Here is a 21,869-nt window from a genome sequence, read left to right as displayed (position 1 = left end):
GAGAGGGCGCGAGGTGGGCGGGTGGGGAGGCGGGAGCGCCGGCGTGTGCACGGCGCTGCGCGCGGGCGAGGCGGGCGGCCCGCCCGGCGCCCGAAAACACCCAGAACGCCGTCGCCGCGGCTGCCCAGCGCGGCTGCCTGGCGCGGCGCGGCAGCAGCAGGGCGGCAGCAGCAGGGCAGCGGCAGCAGGGCGGCAGAATGCAGCGGCAGCAGGGTGGGGCGCGGCCGGGCGAGGGCCACACTCACCTGCAGGGAGAAGCCTCTGCCGCGCGGGGTGAGCCGCTCGAGCAGCTGGTAGCCCCAGGGCGCCTGGTACTGCTTCAAGCCGTCCATCTTTCTTTCCACGGGCCCCACGCCGCGCACGAAGTGGGACCTGTCGTTGGCCGACTCGGTACGGAGCGGTACGGTACCGCCGTCGTCCACCGCCACTACCGTCTCAAAGGCCACGCGCCGCGCCGCGCCGTGCGGGTGCGCCTGCTCGTCTCCCTCTCCTCCCGCCTCTGCGTGCCAGTCGCCGCTGCCGTTGGCGAGCGTTAACGCTGAAGGGGCGCCGCCGCCGCCGCCGCCGCCGCCGGGGCCGAGGAGCGCGAGCTCGCTGGAGCTTGCCGCCAGCAGCGCCGCCGCGTCTGGGTGCTCCTCCTTCTCGCTGTCCTGCTTCTCCTTGCGGGGCCTCACCACCTTATCCACCAGGCGCTGGAGGGTGGCGGGGATGGAGCTGACTGCGTCTTCTAGGGTGACCACGCCAGAGGAGGCCGGAGCGCTGGAAGGGCTGCGCTTACCGCCGCCGCCGCCGCCGTTGGCGGCTGCTTCAACCGAGAACGGCGCGTAGGGCTGCCTGCCGGGGGCTCTGTGGCCCGCGGCGCCTGCGGCTGCGGCTGGAGGGGGCGCGCCGCTGGGTGCTGCCGCCGCCGCGGCAGACGGGAAGGCGGCCGGGGAGCGGCGCCGCGCGGGCTGCTGGTCGCGTGAGGGCGGCACGAGCAGCTGCCGCTCACTGGGGTCCGAGCTGGCCAGGGTTGCGGGTGCTGCTCACGCTCATAAAGCCAGCCGAGCGCGCGGGAGCCTGCGGCGGGCGGGGCAGGCGGCGGCGGCGGGCGGGTTGGTGGCGGCAGCCAACCGCCGGCGGCGGCGAGCAGGCGCAGAGGGCGGGCGGCGGTGGGGCGCTGCTCCGGCGCGCGCGGATCGCAGGCACCAGGTCGCGGTGCCTGGCAGTCGTTGCTGCGGTCACAGCAGGTGCCAGTGCCGCTGTGGGCAGCGACATCTGCTAGCGGCTCGTCCTGCTGCCAGACCTCCAGCAGAGCCCGCACTTTCGCCCCAGCAACATCCAGAGAGCTGCTGGAGCACGCCCACCGCAGATCAGTGCCCGCCAAGTGCATCTAACCCTGGCCTACCTGCTACGGGCTCGCCGAGGCGCTTCACAGTGGGCACCGATACAGGCCAACGACAGGACAAGAACAGCAGGCGACGAGAACCACCACGGCCACTCACCTCGCCACGGGGGCTGTGGTTCGAGAGGGACGTCCGCTGCACACCGCTAGGCACCGTAAATTGGGCCGAGAAGGGGCGGCCTTGCGTCAATTCATTAGTGGTCGTCACCCCTGTGGCAGCCTACCTGGCGGCGCCCAGCCCACGCCGTCCTGTTGGCCGCGGGCAGCGCCAGCGGGAGGTTCATCTATCGGAACCCATCGACATGCCAGACCCATGTGGCATGCAATGTCCTGGCCAGCTCCTCATCTGCGCTCGCAGACAGGCGCCTGACCGCAAGTCGGGCAAGCGGTGCAGGGCAGCACCTGCAAGCCCTTGCTGCAGACACCGCTTTCCCACCATGTCACACATTGGAGCAGCATCTCTATGCATGAAGGGGTCTGCCCGACCGGCATGTGAATGTGGTGCTGGTGTCTCTTTCGGCGCCCAGCGGCAAGCGCCAGCTCAGCGGCGGCAGAGCGTTGGCCATAAGTGCTGCAGATCACATGACAACACCCCCTACATCGCCGCAGCAGCATGACAGAGACCGCTGTTGTCCCAACAGCCGCCACAGAGCCGCAGGATGGCGCCCCTCCGCCAGCGGGTGGTGGGGAGCAGCAACAGCCTGCTGCTGAAGATAGAAAGCGATCACTGGAGGATCATGGGGAGTGCATAGCCATCAAGGTCACCTACGGCAAGCAATCGGTGACCACCTCGCGGCCTCTGCTCAGCACAGTGGCGTCGCTCAAAGCCGACGTTGCGGCGCACACAGGTTTGCACAAACCGGCCTGCGGGCGGTCTGGACAGCGGTGGGGAGTAGCGCCGCCCCCGCCGCGCGCAGTGGGGCGGGCACTCCTCGCCTCCCTTGCTGGTTCCCCCGATGACTGGGGCAGAGAGCAAGACACGGCAACACCACCAGACAGTGCCTATGTTGGCACGTTCTGCACAGCATGCAAGGCTCTCCATCGCCCATTCCTTCCCGCTCACCTCCACCACATGCGGCCGCTGTCGTGCTGTGGCTGCAGGCGTGCCACCCGAGAACCAGGTTCGCGTATCACTGCTCTGGCGTCCCTGCTTCTTGTTCCTCCCACAGCTGGCGCAGCTCTTTGGGCCCTGGACGTCCAGTCCCGGGGAAAGAGCTGCATGCCGCCGTGCCTGTGTGCAGCTTCCCGTCGAATGGAGCTGCCCTTGCCGCCTTGCCCACCCTGCGCCGCGCCACTCCCTGCCTGCCTCTACCGTGCGCCCCGCAGAAGCTGCTGTTCAAGGGGATGCTCAAGGACGAGCAGACGCTGCAGGCTGCGGGGCTCAAGAGCGGCTCCAAGGTTATCGTCATGGGCAGCCGCCCAGAGGAGATCAAGGTGCGGCGGGTGGGGAAAGTGAATGATTATGTGTATGATTGCGTGCGTGATTGTGTGTGGGCGTCTGTGATGGTGTGTGCTGGTGAGTGGACGGGATGGGTGTGGGTGGCAGCACTCCTGGGACAGCACCCTGTGTGCAGCGCAGAAGCAGGTGGGGAAGGGTTGATTCAGAGGCGAGGCGTGCGGCGTGGTGCCGCAACCCCTGCCCTCGCCTGCCCGGCTGACTGGCAGCACACGAGACTGGCGGCCGCAGGCTGCTGCTCGCGTGCAGGTGACCAAGCTTGGGCAGGCGGGCGCGGCAGGCGGCGGCGGAGGGGACTGGGACGACAAGCCGCCCAGTGAGCCGTGGAGCGAGCAGGAGCAGCACAAAAAGGTGCGGCGGGAGGGTGCCTGTGTGGTGGTGGTGGTGGTGGTGGTGGTGGGTGGGCATGCGCATGCGCAGCTGCTGCATGGGCAGCAGCTGCTGATGCTCCTTGCCCAACCCACTGCTGGTCCCAAGCTGCCCTGCTCCGCAGGTCATCAGCAAGGGGCGCCCAGACGATGGCTGGCCGGGGATCAAGGACAAGCAGGTCTGTGCAAGGGTGTGCTTGGCGTGCTTCGCCCGCGCCAGCCGCAGACGCATGCATGGTTTTGCAATGGCAGCAGCGGCAAGTGCAGCAGGAGCAGCAGCTGCAGCAGAGGCGGGCACACTCGGTGCAATACCACGATCACAACATGTACCGACATCCTGTACCGCTGCTGCAGGTACCACTGCGGGACGACCAGACCTACATCCCTGGCCTCTACAACAGCCAGGGGACCAAGGTGGGGCCGGCCCTCCTGCCGCCGGCTGCCTGGGCTGCTGCTTGGCGAGAAGGGGAGGGGGAATCGTGTGCCTGCGGGGCATCAGTGGCAGCCGGTGGCTCCAGAGCCCACCCCTCCTGCACTATTTTTTTCGCCTCCTGCGCCATCCTGCACCACCATTCTGGTGCCAGCTCGCATCCTGCCCCGGCGGCTGCGCTTGCCTGCCCGGCTCATCATCCCCGCCACACACGCCCACACACAGGCCCTTCCCACAAGTCCCACTAGTGCCCCTCCTCCCGCAGGTGCGGCTGACGTTCAAGGCCGAGCTGCAGCAGCTGTGGGTGGGCAGCGCGGTCTCCACCCAGGTGCGGCAGGACTCTGCCTGTCGAAATGTGCCAGAGACGCGTTGTTGCCTCTCGGCCTGCACAGGGCCTGCCGGTGGTGGCTGGTGTGCCGGCCACAGACCCCCCGGCAGCGCACGCCTACGTTCTCGGCAGGCGCTTGCTCACTGGCGTGCCGCCCCTGGGTGCACGCCCCTCCCTCTCCCCTGTCCCCCTCGCTGTGGCGCTCATGGCCTGCCCGCCCGCCCGCCTCCCTTGCTTTCCTCCCTGCAGAAGGTGCCCTACAACACAATCGCCAAAATGGAGAGCCAGGCGATCAAGGGGCAGGAAGAGTACTCAAGTGCGTGCGCAGGCGCACCAGCAGCTGCTGCAGCGCCTGCCTGCCTGGCAGCTGCCTGCTTGGTGGCTGCGCGGCGGCTGCCTGGTTCTCCGCGGCCGCGCTGCATGCAGGCGCTGGCGAGTGGCTCTGGGCCTGCGCTGCCGCTGCCGCTGCCACTGCCTCCCACAGCTCCTTGCCTTTGCTGCCCTGTTGCACTCCCGCTGTGCTTGAGCTTAAGCTTCTGGACAGCCTGCCTCAGCCTGCTGCCGACCTGCCTTTCTTTCCTCCCTCCTTTCCACCTGCCGCAGTCCTGCGCATCCAGGTGGGCAGCTCCGCCTCCTCCAACCTCTGGCTCTACTACCTGCCCAGCCAAGCGGTTAGCGGCGTGAAGATGAGGGTGCTGGGAGTGGGGGCGCTGCTCTGAGATGTAACTGGGCATGTGCGCAGTGAGCGGGAGCCTTGCGTCGGTCGGCTGCGCAAATGCATGCGGCATGCTGGTGTAACAATACAGAGGCAGGGTGGCAACGCGCTGGGCTGCAGGGGAGGCGATCGGGCACGGGGTGCCTCAGAGAAAGCTGGGGGCGTGTTGACATCTTGACAGGCTGGATCCAGCTGGATCGAAAAGTGATGCCATGCCCTAAGGCTGCGGCGCCGGCCCGGCCTGCAGCCCCCGCAGCCGCGCGACGGCCGCCACCGCGGCGCGCCCCGCCGCGTCGCCGCCCTGCGCCGCCGCCTCGGCCACGGCGGCAAAGCCGTGGGCGGGGGCGGCGGCGGCGGCGTGCCAGGCAGCCAGTGAGGGCGGCACCGCCACACCCAGCGTGGTGAGCACGTTGCAAAAGTATTCGAGGTCTGCCGCCAGCTGCGCCGCGCCCTGTGCCGTCAGCCCCGGCAGCGCCGCCAGCTGCTGCTGGTAGTGGGCGGCTGTGTCCAGGGCCACCTGCGGGCATGGACAGGCCACAGGAGGGGCCCAGGCATGGTTGGGAAGGCTTGTGGTTTGGGGAAGGGGAAAGGGAGCACGCAGTGGCATAGTGCAGCGCAGGGCAGAAGCCCACACAGTGCTGCTCACTGAGTGGCACCCCGCCACCACATCACACAACACAACACAACACCTCAACACACGCACACACACACACACACCAAACACAAGCACAATACCACACCACAGTACACCCACACACCTTGTCGATCCAGTCCCCCACCAGCTGCCCCGCCTCCTCGCCGTTGTCCTCGCCCAGCAGCGCCGACTCCAGCTGCTGCGGCAGCATCATCAGGTACTCACCCACTGCAGCGGCGGCGGCGGGGGCACGCAGGGGTTGACCCAGGGCCACACTGTGGCAGCGGTGGCGAGAACAGGGAGGGATCGAGGCGCGCCGGCGGCGATGTGTGTGCGGCGGTGTGTGTATGCCGGGCCGTGGCAAAGCCAGGCGGGCGCCCGGGAGGAGGGCGCTCGAATGGAAGGCAGTAAACGGCGGCGCTGCTGCCAGCAGGAGCGCATGCAAGCCACCGGGGTGCCGGCGCCGCCGCTCTACCACACACCACCACCACCACCAACAACAACAACAACAACAAATCCATTTGTGCATGGCCCGCCTGGGGCCACCGCCGCCAGCCCCACTCACCAGAGGTCACATACTGCAGCGGGTAGGCGGAGAAGGTGGGGAGGAGCAGGGCCCCCGCGCGCTGCTGCCACTCGCCCAGCCGCGGCAGGCCTGCCAGCTGGGCGCGGGGCCGCTGAGTCAGCACCTCCAGCACGCAGCTGCCCACGCCGGCCTCCAGCTCCGCCGCCGCTGCCGCCGCCAGCGGCAGCAGCGCCGCCGAGGAGGCGGCAGAGGCGGCAAAGGCGGCCAGCTGCTGGCGCAGCGCGAGCTGCGCCTGCAGGCGCAGCGCGGCGGCGCCGGGCAGCTGCCCCTCCTGCGGTACGTCTGCGGTACCGTCCAGCAGCGCCGGCGCCACCTCGGCGCCAGCCTGGCGAAGGCTCCCCTCCAGCAGCGCCAGCCGCTGCACCAGCTGGCTGGCCACCGTCAGCAGCGGCAGCACCGCCTCGGCGCTGTCGGCGCCGCCGTCGCCGCCGCCGCCGCCCTCGCCCAGCCGCCGCCGCATGCCCGCCACCGCCGCCTGCAGCGCCGACACATATTGCTGCGCTGCTCGGTCCAGCACCCGGGCCAGTGCAGGCAGGGCGGTGCCCGAGGTCAGCTTGAGGCAGCGGGCCAGGGCGGCCTCGCAGGCGGTCAGCGCGGGGGCGATGGTGCCCTCCAGAGCCGCCGCGCCCGCCTCGCCCGCCGCCGCGGCGGTGCCTGCAGGCACACCGGGGGGCAGGGGAATCCGGTCGGCGTCAGGGCAGGCGGGCATGACTGACTAACCGGCAGCAGGGTGCAGACGCACCAACACAACACGCCGATGCCTCCTGAACCCCACAAAGCACAGGGAACAAAGAAAGCACGACGGAGCATGAAGCAGAAAAGAAAAGCGGGGCGCGCACCCTTGGCGGCAATCTGCTGCAGCTGCGTCCCGAGGTACGCAAGCTCCCGGTCGCCGTACTGCTGAAGCGCCTCCTCCACAGGCGCCAGCAGCTTGGCGTGCACGGCGCCAAAGGCGGCCGGCGACAGCCCGGCGCCGGCCGTGGGCGGCGCGGACAGCGCGCGGAAGGCGGCGGCGGCAAAGTCGTGCGCCGCCGCCTGCACCTGCTCCAAGTGCTCCAGCGGCATCACAGAGCCTGCGGGGATGCGGGGAGGGGCAGGCAGGTGGGCAGGGGATGCAGGGCAGAGTGGGGAGGTGGCCTGACTCGGTGACGGGAAGAGGCGGGAGCCACTTCTGCTGTAGTGTTCTCGCGCAGTGATGACAACTGGAGGGAGCCACGCATCCCGCAGTGCAGGCAAGCACCTACTCTGCTTCCCTGCTCTGACCTCTGAAGCCCCCACCCTGCCCCCGGCCCGTCCAACGCAGCCCCGCCACGCCCACCCACCCCACCCGCCCCACCCCCAGCACCAGCACCAGCCCCACCTGCCGCGGCAGCCATGGCCACGCCCAGGCGCTGCCGGTACGGCCGCTCCACCTTTGCCAGCAGCGCCCCCAGCAGCGCCAGCGGCAGCGCGGGGCAGTGGTCGGGCAGTGCGGCGCCGCACCAGGCCGCCTCGGCCGCCAGCGCGTGCACCACCTGCGAGCGGGGCAGGCAGGCGGGCAGGTAGGGGAGTGGAGGGATGCCATGTGCACACATGCACGCCCACGTAGGCAGGCAGGCAAGCAGGGGAGTGGCGTGCAATGGCTGAGAGCGCCCCAGCGCGGCGAGTCGCGGCAGCGGCAGGGGCGAGAGGCGGCCAGCTGGCAGGCACTGCCTGCAGCCCAACCGGGCTGGCAGGGCGGCGAGGCATGGCCGCGCCAAGCGGCGGCAGGCAGGCGCCCCCTGGGCTGCCAGCTGCTAGGACTGCTAACAGAATGCAGCGTAGGACTAGGCCCGCACCTGATTGTAGAAGCCGGGCAGCCAGGAGGCAAAGGGCGTACCCGCTGTGTAGCCATCCCACAGCGCCTGCGGGTGGCAGCGAGGGCGAGTGGGCAACACGGGCTGGCAGTCGGCAGCGAGGCGCGTGCGTCAGTGCCAGCGGCGCAGGCGGCATCGGCGAGAGAGCGAGGACGGAGGAGAGGGGGCAGGCGTTGGGGAGGGCGTTTGGGGCAGCCCGGTATGCAGTGCCGCTGCCCGCCGCTGCCCCGCAGGCTGCCCGGCCAGCCTCCAGCACCCCCGCCCCACCATACACGCCACCACCCACACACCCACACACCCATCACACACCCACACACCCACACCACACACACAAACACACCAGCACCGGCAACCCCACCTGCAGCGGCGGCAGGCGCGCGGCGCAGTACAGGCGCTGCAGCGCATCTCCCCTCTCCACGGTATCCAGCATGCCTGCCAGCGCAGCCGCCTCCTCGCCTGCAGGGCGGCAGGGGGCAGGGGGTCCGCGAGTGGGGGGGCAGGCGGGGGTGGCTGGGAGCTGCGGGGTGTGCCGTGGAGGAGGAAAGAACGAGGCACGAGAGCAGGGGACCCCTGCTGCTGCTGCTGCTGGTGGTGATCCCTCAGCCTCCCCGGCTCCCTCCCTCCTCCCTGGCACGGCTGCAGCAGCACCGGCGTGCGAGGCGGCAGCGCGGACCGCTCACCCTCCTGCTTGGCAAAGGCGGCGGTGAGGGGGGCCTCCACCATGGCAGCAAATCGCTCCTCCAGCCGAGCCAGGCGGTCGCGCCTGTGATGGGAGGCGGGGCGGCCGGCGGGTGGACGCGGGAGGCAGGCAGCAGGGGCGGCGAGCAGGGGAGAGGGGCTCCCGGCCGCGAAGCGAAGGCGCGGCAAAGCACCGGCGGCAGCGCCAGCGCCAACACCGGCGCCAGCCCAGGCACATCATAGTCGCAGCGCTAGCCCCTGCCCACCCAGCCCCGGCATCAGCGCAGCCAACAGGGGGGGGGTGTCGGTGCTCACCCGCCGCGGAACTCCGCCACAGAGTCACCCACCACCGCCAGCCCGCGCCGCATGCCCGCCAGCGTGTCGGCCACGCGCCGCAGGTTGCCGCTGGCAAAGTGGTCGTCCACTTGCTGGAAGAGCGCCGACAGGCCTGCCGCCTCCTGCACGGCCGGGGAGGCGGCCGGGGAAGAACACCAGAGGCAGGGAGGGCAGGAGGTGGGTTGCTGGTGGGGAGGTGGGGCAAGGGAGGCAGGGGTGGAGGAGGCGAGGGAGGGCGGCGAGGTAGCGGCACAGCGGCGAGGCAGGCGAGGCGGGTGAGGCGCCTAGGGCAGCGCCCCGCTGTCTGCTGCATCCGGAGCCATTTGGGATGGATGCCCGCGCGGGCTGCAGGCCTGCTCCCTCCCAGCCGGCCGGCCAGCCGCAGGCCATCTTGGCAGGGCAGGTCGGTTTCCGTGCCGCCGCGACGACCCCAACTCGGATGCGGCCCTCTCCCCAACCGAGCAGGCAGGCCAGGGCGTCCCCGCGATGCTGGGCGGCGCCGCACCTTGAGCGTGCTGCAGGCGTCCTCCATGCGCCGCTTGACCGTGTCCACCGCCTGTAGCTGCCCCACCACCGCCGCCGCCTGCCCGCTGCCCGCATCCTCCAGCTGCTTGAGGGCCGCCGCCGCCGAGCCGCGCAGCGTGGCGACGTCGTCCTGCGGCGGGTGAGGGGGAGGCAGGCAGCTGGCAGGGCTGGGCACGGCACTTTCACGGGCGCAGCAGCATGAGCCACGGGTGTGATATTAAGGAGCTGTAGCTACACTGTGAGCGGGTCACGAAGCCAGCAGCAGAGCAGGCAGCAGCTGCCGGGCGCGCGCGGCAGCGTGTGGCAGCCCAGCCCCGCGCCTGCCGCCGCGACGCAGCCCAGCAGTCGGGCGCTCGCACTCCCCCACGCTGTTGCGGTCGGCCAGCCGCACCCGCACCTTGATGCGGAGCAGCTCCTTGGCTGCGGCGGGGATGCGCTGCATGGCACGGCCGCTGTGGTCTTGCAGGTACAGGCCCACATCCTCCGCCGACAGGTGCAGCTTCATCTCCAGCTCAGCCAGGAACCTGCGGCGGCAAGGCGCGGCAGGCACAGCGGACGCGGGGAGGATGGGGCGGAGGGCGGCGGGCCAAGGTGGCGGCGTCCTGGCCGCGGCGGCTGGGGCCGGCTGGTCGCGATCGGCTGCAGCTCGGGCCTGTCGGCCTGCAAGGCAGCAGCCCTCGCTCACCGCTCCAGGGGCTCGTCCCCCGTTTTGCCGGTGCAGGCCTGGTTGATGAAGAGCTTGGGATCGAAGGCGGCATCGCTGAAAGCGTTCAGGTCCGTCATTTCTCCTGCTCCTGGGCGGGCGCCGCTCCGCTCCGCGATCGCCCCCTCTCAAACTGATGCCCCGCTCTGGGCCGCACTGCCTTACAGATGCGACGTGCAGCAATCAGCAAGCGATCAAAACACAGGGAGAGGCCAGGCGACGAAGAGCAAAGCGGCTGCAGGTACAGGGCGGCGGGCGGGTGTACTGCGCCATCGCGACCAATCGTGTCGCAAGAGGAAGAGCTCATTGAGTTCGACTAATGAAGCTGGTGCGGATCCATCTCCATGCCCCCGGCGCCAGGGCAGCCTCAGCGGATGGGCTGCAGGCATGGGGTGGGGCAACAGGCGGGGAGTTGGGCCATGGCGCAAGGCACACCACAATCGCAGCGGCGGTGAGCAGCACCGCCTGGCGACGAGAGCCTCCCTGAGCCAGTCCCTCAGTCTGCCCCGCTGATCTCGTCTGCATTTCCAACCACCCCCTTGATTGTAGTGCAGCACAGCCTCAACATGCTGCAGAGAGCCTTTGCAGCCAGCAGATGAAAACCCCCAGCCGCAAGGCATGCCGCCCCTCCACAGCCGGCGGCTTGGGATACAAGCAGAAGAGGCACACCGCCCCAGCCTCGCGCCCACCCTCGTGTCCCGCGGTTGCCCTCGTGCTCAACCGCCAACCACCACCACACCACACCGCGGAAGACGCCATGCTGCGCCCGCTCCTGGCCCACCCCTGCTCACCCCAAACAGGCGCCCCGCCAGGCCGCCGCGCGCGGCGGGCGCCGTGTTGCGCACGTGCTCGGTGCGGCGGTCAGGGTTGGCGGCGCGGGTGGCTGCCGTCTCCAGGCCGGAGTCCTGCATTACAGCAAGGGGGGCAAGCGGGAAGGGAGCATGGGTATCCAGCGGTACCCACCGGTTGCAGGCATGGCTTCCGGGTGGAAGGAAGCAGCGCAAGCAGGCGTCGCATTGTGCTGCGGGCGCGCGGCGGCGGGACCCCAGCAGGCACCAGCCTCGCCTCCCGGCCTCCACCAGCCCCCACAAAGCAACCACACGCACACCCATGAACACCACCGCCACCACCAGGAGAACCATGCCACACCACCCACCAGAGTGTACAGGTAGCTGGTGTCCTCGGAGACGGCGGCGGTGGGGTTGAGGGCGTGGAGGCGAGACGAGCGGTACACGGGCGCCTCGCCCGCCATGTGGGCAAAGCCTGCAGGGCAGGGGGAAGGGCAGGGGAGGCGGGGGAAGGGAGGGGGTGAGGGGAGTCTGTTGGTGGGGAGGGAGGTGAGCCAACGGAAGCGGGGAATGGCGGGGGATGGGCTTGGCGGGCAGGCGTGGCGAGGAAAGCTGCCAGCCCACCCGTCGCCGTGCTGCGTCCCGGACCAGCCCAACCGCACATGTCCCAGCTGCTGCCCCAGGGATGGGCTGCACAGGCCGTGCCCCACCTGCCGCGAATGGCATGTACTTGGAGCCAAAGGTCTGGAGGCCCGCGGCGCGCGGGCTACGCGCCACGCCGCGCAGCGGAGACCCCTCGTACAGCAGACCCGTCTGGGGGCGGGTAGCACGCCCGCCCGCGCGCGGCGTGCTTCCAGCAGAGCTCATGCCGGGGGTGGCGCCGGGGCCCGCTGGCTGGCGCGGCTCGCGGGTGGCGCCGGGCGTGGCCAGGCCTGCGGCGATGCGGCAGGCGGGCAGGGGGGCCAGCATGCGGGGTCAACACTGTGTGGGCGGGCTTGATGGAGCTTGATGCATGCCGTGGACCAGCTGTCAAAGTTGCAGCGACATGGAAGCGGCTCTGCCCTCCTGAGGGGCCACCTAGATGCCAGCGCTCACCCGGTGCACCGCCGCCTCCAACCGCTGGCTCGCTTCGCGGCTCAGGCCGCTGCGGGCTCTCCCCCTGCACCGGGGCGCCGTGGAACTCTCCCTGGCTCACATCCCTGTCCTGGCCGCTGCCTGCCACGGCCGGGTGCGGGCCTTTCGAGTGGCCGAGGTCGCCATTCGTGCCGCTCGCCTCCCTGTGCGCCTCCACGCGCTGGGGCTGCGCCATCGGTGGAGAGGGGAGGTGAAGAAGTGCAGTTTGGCAGCATCCAAGGCTGCAAGGGGGAGTGCCGGCCCTGGCGCCCCGTCAGCAGCTTCTCGGTGGTGCTGCGACAGCGGCGCCGGTTTCCTGTGCCAGCTCTCCATTTTGGCGGTGTATCCCGGTGGCAATATGCCTGCTCTCACTGCTGCACCCGAGGGGGGCGGCGGTCGGTGCAGCGGCAGCGGCAGCGGCAGCGGAAGGGTTCTGCTCAAGCCGTCGCTTGCGTGTGCACCGGTTTGCCCAATTCCGAGCCGTCATGATCAAGTCAGTGGTAAACCGCACATTGGAATCTGAACATGCATGCGCGTCATTCCAGCGGAGCAGCGGGAATGTGCACACCCTGCCGGCTTGCCAGCCCACAGGGTGAGGCGCCGGCGCCCAAACGTGGTCGGCGTGCTCTCCCCCATTCCTCCCTCCTTGATCGCGCTGTCAGCGTTTAGTTCATCGACTCCAGTTCAGGCAGCGTGGGACGACATGCCGAAGGGCGGCAGGGCCGGCAAGGCCAGCGGGGCTGCCCCTGATAGCAACCTACTGCAAGAGCCATCGCTGATCGCCCTGAGGAAGCAGCTGGTGACATCGTCGCTGCGGGAGCAGCAAGTCGTGATCGAGCCCTCTGACGAGCCCTCTGGCGTGTCGGCTGGAGAGCCCACCGTGCTCCTGAGCGGTGTGGGAGCACCCCCAGGCGGCGGGTAGGGCTGCAGGCAGCACACTTCAACCGCGCTCCAATGTCGCCGCCGCCGCCGCCCGTCTCCACCCGCGCTCGCCCTCCCTGTGCTGCGCAGGTGCGAGCTCTCCAGCGCGCTGCTGCTGCGGCACAGCGCCTACTACCAGCACGCGTCCAGGTGCGGCGCTCGGCAGGCAGGTGCATGCTAGGGATGCCTCCAGGAAACCCACCCCACGGCCTTACACTTACTGCCGCCGCCTGCCCGGCGCTGCTCTGCAGCTTTGGCGAAGCCCCCGCCGCCATCGCCCTCGGCTTTGGCCACCGCGCGGTGGCGCTGCTGGCGGCGGTGCTGCGCAGCGGTACTGCTCTGCTGGGACCAGCCACCGTGGCGGACCTGCTGCAGGCAGCCTCCTACTTGCAGGTCTGCTGGCTGAGTCATGCCTGTTGGAGCTGCCTCGCCCCCGCATGCCACGCCACGCCACGCCTGCTCGGACAGCCGCGCCAGCCTGCCTTCACGACACCCCCGCGCGCTCTGCTGCCACCTGCCCCGCAGGTGGCAGTGGTACTGCAGGCCGCGGAGCGGTACCTGCAGGAAGAGGTGCTGGATAGTCACTCGGGTCTGGTGCTGCGGGTGGCTCTTGACTTGCAGCTGGCCGGCCTGGCACACCACATCGAACAAGACTTCCTGCAGGTCGGTTGCTGGTGTTGCGCTGCTGCATCTGTGTGTGTGTGTTGGGTATGGTGGTGGCACGAGTGTTGTTGTTGTTGTTGGCCCGTGTGTGTGTTTGGCGGCATTGATGGGTGCGTTGGGCTGTTTTTGCTGTGGCAGCACCGACAGGGGCCTCACTGCTGCCGGCCGCTTGCCTGCTCCTCCCGCCTGTCGCAGCACTTCTTCATGCTGAGTGGCGACAAGGCGGCGGCGATGCTCAGGGAGTGGCCGCCACCCCAGCGCCGCCAGCTGCTGCACAGCCCGCAGCTGTGCGCCCCCACCGAGTGCTGCCTGGTAGAGGTGGGTGTCTGCTCCTGCCGCCCTGCCAGGCAGCAGCTGTGGCGAGGGGTGGATACTTGGGTCCCAGCAGAGCAGAGTCCAGGCCTTTTTTACGTGCCAGTCCTTGCTGCCTGCACTTCCATCGCGAGGCTGCACACACACTCCAGCCGTCTGGTTCCCTTGCCCGTCCCTGCCTCTCCAGACGCTGTGCCACCTGGCCAAGGCCGCCAGCTCAGCCGAGGCGGCCGCGCTGCTGGACTGCGTGCGCTTTGGGGCGATGAGCGCGCACGAGGTGGCGGCGGCGGCACTTTACCTGCAGGCCAATGCCAAGTGGGCCGACCGGCGGCTGTGCACGGCGCTGACGTGGCGCCTGCTCAGCGCCAGGGTGGCGGCTGACCTGGCGGGCGAGGGCCAGGCTGAGCGGCGGCGAGACTGCGAGCAGCTTGCCATCCAGAAGCTGCAGCAGCTGCAGGGAGAGGGCGGGTGCCGCGGCAGCGCCGCGCTGGCGGCCAGCAGACCAGCGGCTGCGGCTGCATCCGCCGAGGCGGCGGCGGAGGCCGGGGCTGGGCCAGGGGCTGGGCCGCGGCGCGTGGCGCGGCGGGCGCTGCACTACGGCCTGCGTACCGCCTCGCTGGAGGGCTGGAGCGGTACCACGATGTACTGCGCCCAGCGCGCCATCCCCTGCACCTGGGCGCCCGCCCGCCCCATGGTGCTGCAGCTGGAACGAGAGGACCCTCGCCACGCGGCGGCGGAGGCGGCGTGCGGCACCAGCGGCGGCGGGGGCGGCGCCACGGGCGGCGGCGGTACTGGCTGGGACCTCCAGCTCAGCATGGACCCGCACACCTTCCCCGCCGGCTTCCGGGTGGGCGCCCGCTCAGCCTCAGCGGCGCAGCTCCGCCCCTGCCGTGCCCTGACTGCGCCTCCCCAGTGGCTGCCGGCAGTCATCCGTACCAACCCACAGTCACCCACCCTTATGTGCCACACCCCCATGCAGGCCACCTGCTTTGCCTTTGGCGCTGACGGCTTGTACTGGTGCGCGCTGGGACCGCTCTCCAAGCCGGGGCCCACCTGGTGGAAAGTGGGCTTCCTGGCCAGCCAGATGGCGCACGCGCTGCCGCTGGCGCTGCTGGGTGGCAGCGGCGGCGGCGGCGGCGGCGAGGGCGGCCTGCTGCTGGTGGGCTGGTGGGTGCCGGAGCAGTGAAGGCTGCCCTCCCTGCTTCACGTGTGTTCTGTTTTTGTTGTGATTTCATTGTTGCATGAAATCCAATTCAAGCAGTGCAAGGATTAGTGATGGGATCAAAGCAAGGTGCAGATTTGGCGGCATGACGGGGCAGCACAGCGGAAAAACACCCACGGCAGTGATTCTGGGGTCGGGGCGAAAATGATCAATGGAAAGGAAACAGTGTTGGAGAGTAGCAAGTTATCACAGCCGCAGGTCCCTGCCCGGCAGCCAGCAGCGGCGGCCGGAGCCTTGGCAGAGCAGCGCGCTGGCAGGAGCCTCAACCTCAGCCCCTGTCACTCCTCCTCCTCCTCCTCCTCCTCCTCCTCCTCCTCCTCCTCCTCTGGAATCTCCAGGCGCACATCGATGGCGCTGCTGGCGCGCTGCAGGGTCCAGGCCAGGCGAGACAGTGCTATGGGCATCGTTGCGCGGTCATGGCAAATACGTATCTCCACCACACGCAGCTGCCGCGACGCCAGCAGCGCCTCTGCCAGCGCGTCCGCTTCCGCCAGCTGGCGGCGGTGGGTGGCGAGGCGCAGGCCGGCGGCGGCGGCGACGGCGCCATCCAGGGCCGCGTCGCCAGTGCCTGTGGCAGGGGGTGGCAGGCTGCCGAGGTGGAAGGGGTGGATGCCGCACTCCAGCGCCAGGTGGCGCAGCTGGGGCATGAAGGGCAGCAGAGGGGCTAGGCGCAGCGCTGGCGCACTGCCCAGGCTGAGCTTGGTCAGGTGCCTGCGAGTGAGGCGGGGCAGTGCGGGAGCCGACGCCGGGGTTGCTTGAGGGCAGGTGGGCAGGGCAGGGATGGCGGGCAGAGGAGGGGCGGGGCCTGCCCAGGGCCGGCAAGTTCGGCCACCCGCCTCCGCAGCGCGGGCAGCACGGCTGGCGGCTGCCTGCCCCAGCCGCCGCCAGCCACCCACCCCAGATAGTCCCCAGGGGGCAGCAGGAAGTCGACATCCAATGCTCCAGCCAGGCGCAGGTGGCGCAGGGTGGGCGGCGCCGCCGCCAACGGCACCGTCAGGCTCTCATCCGGCTCCACAAATTGCGTCACGTCCAGGGTGTGCAGCCGCCTGCGCTGGTTGGTCACAGGGCAGGAAGCGGCAGGGACGGGGTGGGTGGGCCAGTGGGAAGGACATCGGCGAGCGTGTGCAAGTGTTGTGCGGCACTTGCGGGCAGAATGCAACGCAAAGCTGCAAGGCGCTACCTGCGCCGCCTGGCGGGGTGCGCTGACGTGGTGTGCTGGCTACAGCATGCATGCCCCGGGCAAACGGTGCAGGTGGCTGCGGTGGCTCGCCTGAGGCTGGAAAGGATGGCGTCCCACACCTCCGGGGCAACCTCCTGAGGCGCCCGATTTGCGACCAGCGTCTGCAGCGCGGTGAATTGGGACACCACAAGTGGCAGCACATGTGGAGGCAGCTCCAAGCACTGCATGACAAGTGGAATGGACAAGGGGAAGGGTAGGGAGTCGGGCAGGGGAGCAACGCGGTTTTGGCATGGGTGGCTGGTGTGGAGCCTGCTGCAGGCTGTCGCGGGCAGGGATGCTCGCATGAACATGCGCGCCCTCCCACGCCCAGCACACAGCGCACACCCTGTGCCCTACCTCCAGCTGCCCCGCCAGCGGCAGCAGGGCCTTCAGAAAGCGTCCCGGAGAGTAGGCGGGGAACTGGGCTGTGCTGATAGGCATCCTCAGCTCCCTGAGGCATGGCAGGGCGTCTGCCAGGTCGGGGCAGCAGGCCAGGCTGGTCGCAGCCCACGGGCCGCTGAGGACCAGGGCTGTGAGGGTGGCGGGAAGGCAGGCGGGCACCGCCGGCGCGCGGCGGCACGCGGGGAGCAACGTCCCCTCGCTGCATGAGTAGCCCCCAGGCCCGATGGATAGCTGCTGCAGGTTGGGGAGCAGGGCCAGTGCTGCCGAAAGCGTCACGCCGCTTTCGCAGCTCAGCTCCAGGCAGCGCAGGCGGGGCAGCGGCGGCGGGCGCCCGCCACGCCGTGCCAAGCGGGGGAGGGCGGGTAGCAACGTGGCGGTATCCAAGGGTGGGTACAGCACGCGCAGCCAGGAGGAGCAGCTGCAGCTCCCCACATCCCACACCACCGACAGCTCCTCCAGAGCCGCGGCCGCGGCCAGCCGGTCGGCCAGCGTCGCCCACGCGGCGGCGACGCGGCTGGCCAAGCGCCGGCGCCGCCTGGTGGGCACGTTGGCGGCCAGCCGCAGGCGCAGGGTGTGGATGGCGGGCATGCGGGGGCGCAGGAAGCGCAGGAGGCCCATCCAGCTCTCCAGGCTGCGGCAGCGCCACTGCAAGCAGGACGACAGGGCCAGGGGGGCGAGCGGCGCGCGCATGTTGCGATCGAGCAGAGGCGGAGAAACAGGCTGGAACAGGGGCCTGTGCTGATGCACTTGCATGACTTGGCATGCCGGCACTGCAAATCAATCGTGGCAGCGTCTTGAACATTGTCTTGGGGTCCAGGTGCACCAACACACCTCGAAGTCCCGCCATGCCGCCGACGGGAGCGAGGCGCAGCGGCGGAACTGGCGGGACACCCGTGGAACCGTTTCCACCAGCTCCGCCGCCGGCAAGTGCGCGAAGATGAGGTCAGCCACGATCGCATCGGGGAGCGTGGCGAAGGGGGACTGCATTGGAGCCGCCACTGCGGGGCGGGCCCCCGGAGGGAGCCCTCGCAGCGCCCCCTTGGCTGTAGAGCTGCTTGAACTGGACTGGAGATGTGATGGAGAAGAAACGACAATAACGGGTCGTGAACGCGGCTGGACTTGGCGGCGGCTAGGCCCAGCATGCACTGCACAGCGCACGCTGTGCTCCCATGCAGGGGTTCAGCCTGCCCCAGATGGCGTCTGCTCTTCTCATTGGATGCTGCTGCAAGTATCCCTCTCCTGTGCTTGTGCACTGCTGTGGTAGCGATGATCACAGAGCACACAGCCCCACTCCCAGCCTCGCCGCCGAGTCGCGGGCGCAGGCGGGGTGGCGACTCCACACGCATTTGCCCGCCTGTGGGCGCCATGTCTGCTTCAAAGTTCCTGTCGCATCCCACAGATGATTCAAAGATATGGAGGGCGATCCACTCACCCCCATCCAGCATCACCCAGAGGTTTGGCCGCCCTCCAGGAGCGGGCCGACGCTGACATGGCGCCCATCTCGCTCTCTCCTCAAACCGGCCCATTATCCAACTTGCCACAGCAACGAGCCACGTGTTGCTCAGCAGCACACCAGGTGGTGAGTGAAGTAGGTTGCCCAGATCTTTGGCCTGCCTGGTTGGCAGCCAAAGCTGAACCCTGGGAGTGCTTCAGGCTAGCAGGCCAGCACCTGCATGCGGTGAGGGCTGGGGAGCCTGGCCGTCTCCGGCGGCACAGCGCTTCTCAGCATCACCACGCCCCGATGTAACGCCCGCTGTGTCCCACGTAACCATGCAGGAGCGCCAGCCCCTGCATGGCCGCACCGCCGCCTGGCTTCACGGCGGCGACGCTGACGTCGGCACAGCAAGCGCAGCAGGGCCGCAGGCGTTGACTTCATGGCAGTTCCCGCAACCAATCCAAGTGGGACACCGTGCCACGGCTTGCCTTTAACCCTCGCCAGGGTGGGTCGGGTGGGTCATGCGAATGCTGCCGCAATTCCCCCCCGTCTCTTGCACCTGGTGCTAGCAGCGTGCACTGGGGCAGGAAGGAGCAGAAACCACTGCCCTTGCTGCCTGTGGCTGCTCCAGGAAAACCTGGGCTGCCATTCAAACCCAGTGCCAGCAAGCGGGCAACACATGCAAGGCTCATGCAGGCCCCCATTCCAGCGTGGCCAGGGCTCTGGTGGCTACCTGCCCCACTGAGCTGCTTGAGGGCCGCTAAACGCCTTGTTCAGCCAGTGTGCTGCTGCTGGCAGTGTGTGGCTCCTGTGACAAGTTGGCCAAATTGTAATTGTAACCCTGAACAGAATGGACCTTCACGGCCATGCGAGCGGATCTGAGATTTGAAGACGCTTCCCTGGAGCGGCAGTTCGCCGAACTGCAGGCGAGCCGCGGCAGAAAGCTGGGCAAGCAGGTGAGGGCGGACCCTTGCTGCGCTGAGCCGCCCACGACGAGTGGCATGCCCGGTGGGTGCTCCCCGACACCTCTCCTCGAAAGGTAGAGTTCAGTGGCGTACGACGGCAGTCTGCCCCGGAAATGCCTGGAGGCGGAGCCGCAGCCCTGGGCATCGTGCGGGCTCTCGGCGCAGCAGGGGGGGCGCGCCCCCCCGGGCCAGCAGGGTTCCTGGAGTTATTGCCGCCGCGGCCCCGCTCCCGCCGCCCGCCCATGCACCGCCCGCACGCACAGCTTCCTTCCCTTTGTACCTGCTGCGCCGAACCTCCCTTCACCCCGCCTCCCCTCTCGCATCTCCCTGCAGTTCCACCTCAACCGGGCGGCCATCTGGTGTGTGGTGCTGCTGCGGGTGCTGGCGTCTCGGGAGTGGCCCGTGGCCGCCGCCGTGGTGCTGGTGCTGGCGCTGCCAGCCGTCTCGCACTGGCTGCCGCACCGCCTGTACCTTGGGTGAGCGAGAGCGGGGGCGCTGGCCTGGAGGGGGGTTGGGACAATGAGGCATGGCCTGGGAGAATGAGGAGTGGCGAGGCAGAGCAGGAGGCGCGCATGTTGGATTGGGTTGGCGCCGGCAGGCTGTGTCCGCTGCCGGCGCCGAGCGCCAGTTGGCCCCCCACCCCACCCCCACCCCACCCCTCGCCTCCCCCTCTGTTGGATCCGCCTGCCGTGCCTCCCAGGTGGCGCACCCCCATCAAGGTCTTTGACAACCTACTACAGATGGGGCTCGGTTGCTACACCCACCACCACCTCTACCCCAGCCCGAAGTCTGGGTACCCATCCACCTTCCAGGTATGTGTGCCAGCGTGTGCGTTGTGCGCAAGTGCAGCCACCCTGCCCTCGCCACCTCCTCCTGAGGCCTGGCATGGCGGTGCCGCGGCGCGAGGCCGCAGCGCCAGCCTGCTTGCAATTGCCAGCCCCGCCCTGGAGCCCGTTCCTGCCGGCCGCCACACCACACCCCACCCAACGCCTGCCTGCCAACCCCGGCACGTGGCCGCAGATGGCGGCGGTGCTGGCCACGGGCAGCGGCTGGCTGTGGCAGTGCTTCAACAGCGTGTGGAACAGCCTGAGCTTCCGCGTGGCGCTGCCGCAGCAGGCCGCCCTCACCATCCTCCTGCTGCTGTACAACCGCACGCTGTGCCGCAACAACCTGGCGCTGGCGCCGCTGCTGGCGCTGCGGCGCCACCGGGCAGCCTTTTTCGCCTACGCCGCCGGCCGCGACTGCGGCGCCACTGTGCTGGCTGCGCCGCCGGCGGCACGGGAGGCGGTGCGCCTCGCCTGCATGCATGCCATGGCGGCGGATGCAGAGGTCCAGCTGCCCAGGGCGGGGCTAGGGCTGGTGGCAGGCGCCGGCCCAGAGGATGCTACCGAGCTGTGCGTCTCCTGGCAGCCCGTCAGGTGGGCTGGAGGGTGCCGCCGCGGGCTGTCCTGCCGCCGCTGCGGCTGGGCTGGGCCTTGCATCGGCGCCTGCCCACGCCCTGCTCCCCTGTTGACGCATGCACACGACCACCACCCACACCCACGCCTGCTTAGTTGCACGCATGCACCGCTGCTGTCTCGCCAACCCGGCCCGCCACCACCAACACCCACCGCACACGTCGCACGCGCCCCCGCGCTGCAGTCAGCTTCTCCTCGGCTTCCTGCTGCCCACGCTGTACATCTGGCGCACCGAGCTGCGCCAGCGCCGCGCCTTCCTGGCGCAGCATGTGGAGACACAGGTGGCGCGCGGGCGGGCGCCGCCCCGGCGCGAGGCGGTGCCCACCCTGATTGAGTACAGCATGTTTGCTGCTCCGGCAGGTGGGTTGCGCCTGTTGGGTGAGGCATGTTGGGTGGGGTGGTACGGCTTGTAGGCGTGTTGTGCCGGCTGGTAGGTCGGACATGGTGCGGCAGGCTACTGAGTTGGGCATGCAGTCATGGGATGCATGCATGCATATGCCTGACCTTTGACAAGCCTGCCGCCTGGGGCCGGCCAGCCCCCGCTCGCCCACCAGCACCTGCCAGTGACTGTCGTTCGCCCGAGCTTGATGCATGTGCACGCCCTGCTGCAGTGCTGTGCATGTGGTCCCTCGTGGCGGTGCACGCCTGACGGCTGGCCACCGGGCCGGCACCAAAGCAGTCCACACATTGATGAACCTGACGCTCTGCGCAGAGCGTCAGCTGCAGCACGCTGATCGCCGCCGCTCGCGGCGGGACGCCTGTGTCCCTGCTAAACAGGCGGCGCAGCTGTGCGCTTTTGCCGCTGCAGCGAGCATCATAAGCAAGAATACATGTCCAAGCCGGGTGGAGCGCTCCTCCCTGGCTCCTCAGCAAGACTTGCCCCTATCCTGATACTACAGCCGACCGCCCTGCACACTATCTTTACCCTGTCCCCAAGCCAGCCGCCGTCGGTGACCCAGCGGCCTCTCTACTTTGCATCCATCACGTTTTTTCCCGTTGCATTGTTTTTCATCCTACTCATATTATTGCTCCTCGATCGAATCTGTCTTTAGTTTTTTTTATTAACCCCGTTTTTCAAACCGCCTAGCACCCAGGCCCTCTGCCCCTTCACCCCCCATGCCAGCACGTGCCGCCCCTGTATTCATGTTGTTGCATGCGAAATGCAAACATGTGTAACAGGAATGCAAGTTGGCGGCTGGCATGCCCAAGTGGGGCATGCGCGCACAACAGGAACCGGGGCAGGGGGAAGCCCGCCCGCCGTGTGCTGTGGCTGGTGCCAGCTGGCTGGCAGGTGTCGCTTGGTCAGCAGCGGTGCCCCACATCGATCAGCTGCCTCGCCTCGCCATCCGCCAGCCCCGCCCGCAGCGCCGCCGCCGCCGCCGGCTCGCCGCCGT

The 21,869-nt window shown here is 69.3% G+C and overlaps 5 protein-coding genes across 5 annotated transcripts in view; 2 read left to right on the top strand and 3 right to left on the bottom strand.

The window, feature by feature from the left end:
• The window catches only part of CHLNCDRAFT_133752 (hypothetical protein), a gene marked incomplete at both ends in the record, with an annotated part of 8,716 nt that extends 7,459 nt beyond the window's left edge, over positions 1–1,257 (bottom strand). The window contains 3 exons of the mRNA XM_005847485.1: positions 101–137; positions 246–953; positions 1,189–1,257. Coding sequence (XP_005847547.1) covers positions 101–137; positions 246–953; positions 1,189–1,257 — 814 coding nt within the window. The remainder of the gene's footprint in view (positions 1–100; positions 138–245; positions 954–1,188) is intronic.
• A 740-nt stretch (positions 1,258–1,997) lies between these two features.
• CHLNCDRAFT_133751 (hypothetical protein) lies at positions 1,998–4,685 on the top strand (the record flags this gene model as incomplete). Its single annotated transcript, XM_005847652.1, has 9 exons — positions 1,998–2,232; positions 2,486–2,511; positions 2,711–2,818; positions 3,090–3,191; positions 3,334–3,387; positions 3,563–3,622; positions 3,904–3,966; positions 4,216–4,282; positions 4,570–4,685. 9 exons carry the CDS (start codon positions 1,998–2,000, stop codon positions 4,683–4,685), a joined length of 831 nt encoding a protein of 276 aa, XP_005847714.1.
• A 213-nt stretch (positions 4,686–4,898) lies between these two features.
• On the bottom strand, positions 4,899–10,058 carry CHLNCDRAFT_133750 (hypothetical protein; the record flags this gene model as incomplete). Its single annotated transcript, XM_005847484.1, has 12 exons — positions 4,899–5,198; positions 5,440–5,543; positions 5,881–6,555; positions 6,741–6,974; positions 7,262–7,415; positions 7,719–7,784; positions 8,095–8,192; positions 8,417–8,499; positions 8,730–8,872; positions 9,256–9,405; positions 9,643–9,799; positions 9,961–10,058. The coding sequence occupies 12 exons, from the start codon at positions 10,056–10,058 to the stop codon at positions 4,899–4,901; spliced, it is 2,262 nt and encodes a 753-aa protein (XP_005847546.1).
• A 287-nt stretch (positions 10,059–10,345) lies between these two features.
• Positions 10,346–12,075, bottom strand: CHLNCDRAFT_133749 (hypothetical protein; the record flags this gene model as incomplete). The annotated part of the gene is made up of 5 exons (XM_005847483.1): positions 10,346–10,357; positions 10,770–10,883; positions 11,135–11,241; positions 11,477–11,698; positions 11,862–12,075. 5 exons carry the CDS (start codon positions 12,073–12,075, stop codon positions 10,346–10,348), a joined length of 669 nt encoding a protein of 222 aa, XP_005847545.1.
• A 6,844-nt stretch (positions 12,076–18,919) lies between these two features.
• Positions 18,920–21,124, top strand: CHLNCDRAFT_57811 (expressed protein; the record flags this gene model as incomplete). Its single annotated transcript, XM_005847651.1, has 6 exons — positions 18,920–19,009; positions 19,352–19,494; positions 19,719–19,830; positions 20,039–20,436; positions 20,660–20,835; positions 21,087–21,124. 6 exons carry the CDS (start codon positions 18,920–18,922, stop codon positions 21,122–21,124), a joined length of 957 nt encoding a protein of 318 aa, XP_005847713.1.
• Between the last annotated feature and the right edge of the window lie 745 nt (positions 21,125–21,869).

This window comes from Chlorella variabilis, assembly GCF_000147415.1.
Source record: "Chlorella variabilis unplaced genomic scaffold CHLNCscaffold_10, whole genome shotgun sequence".
In the NCBI taxonomy this organism is placed as follows: domain Eukaryota; kingdom Viridiplantae; phylum Chlorophyta; class Trebouxiophyceae; order Chlorellales; family Chlorellaceae; genus Chlorella; species Chlorella variabilis.
This window is presented reverse-complemented; position numbering and strand designations above follow the sequence as displayed.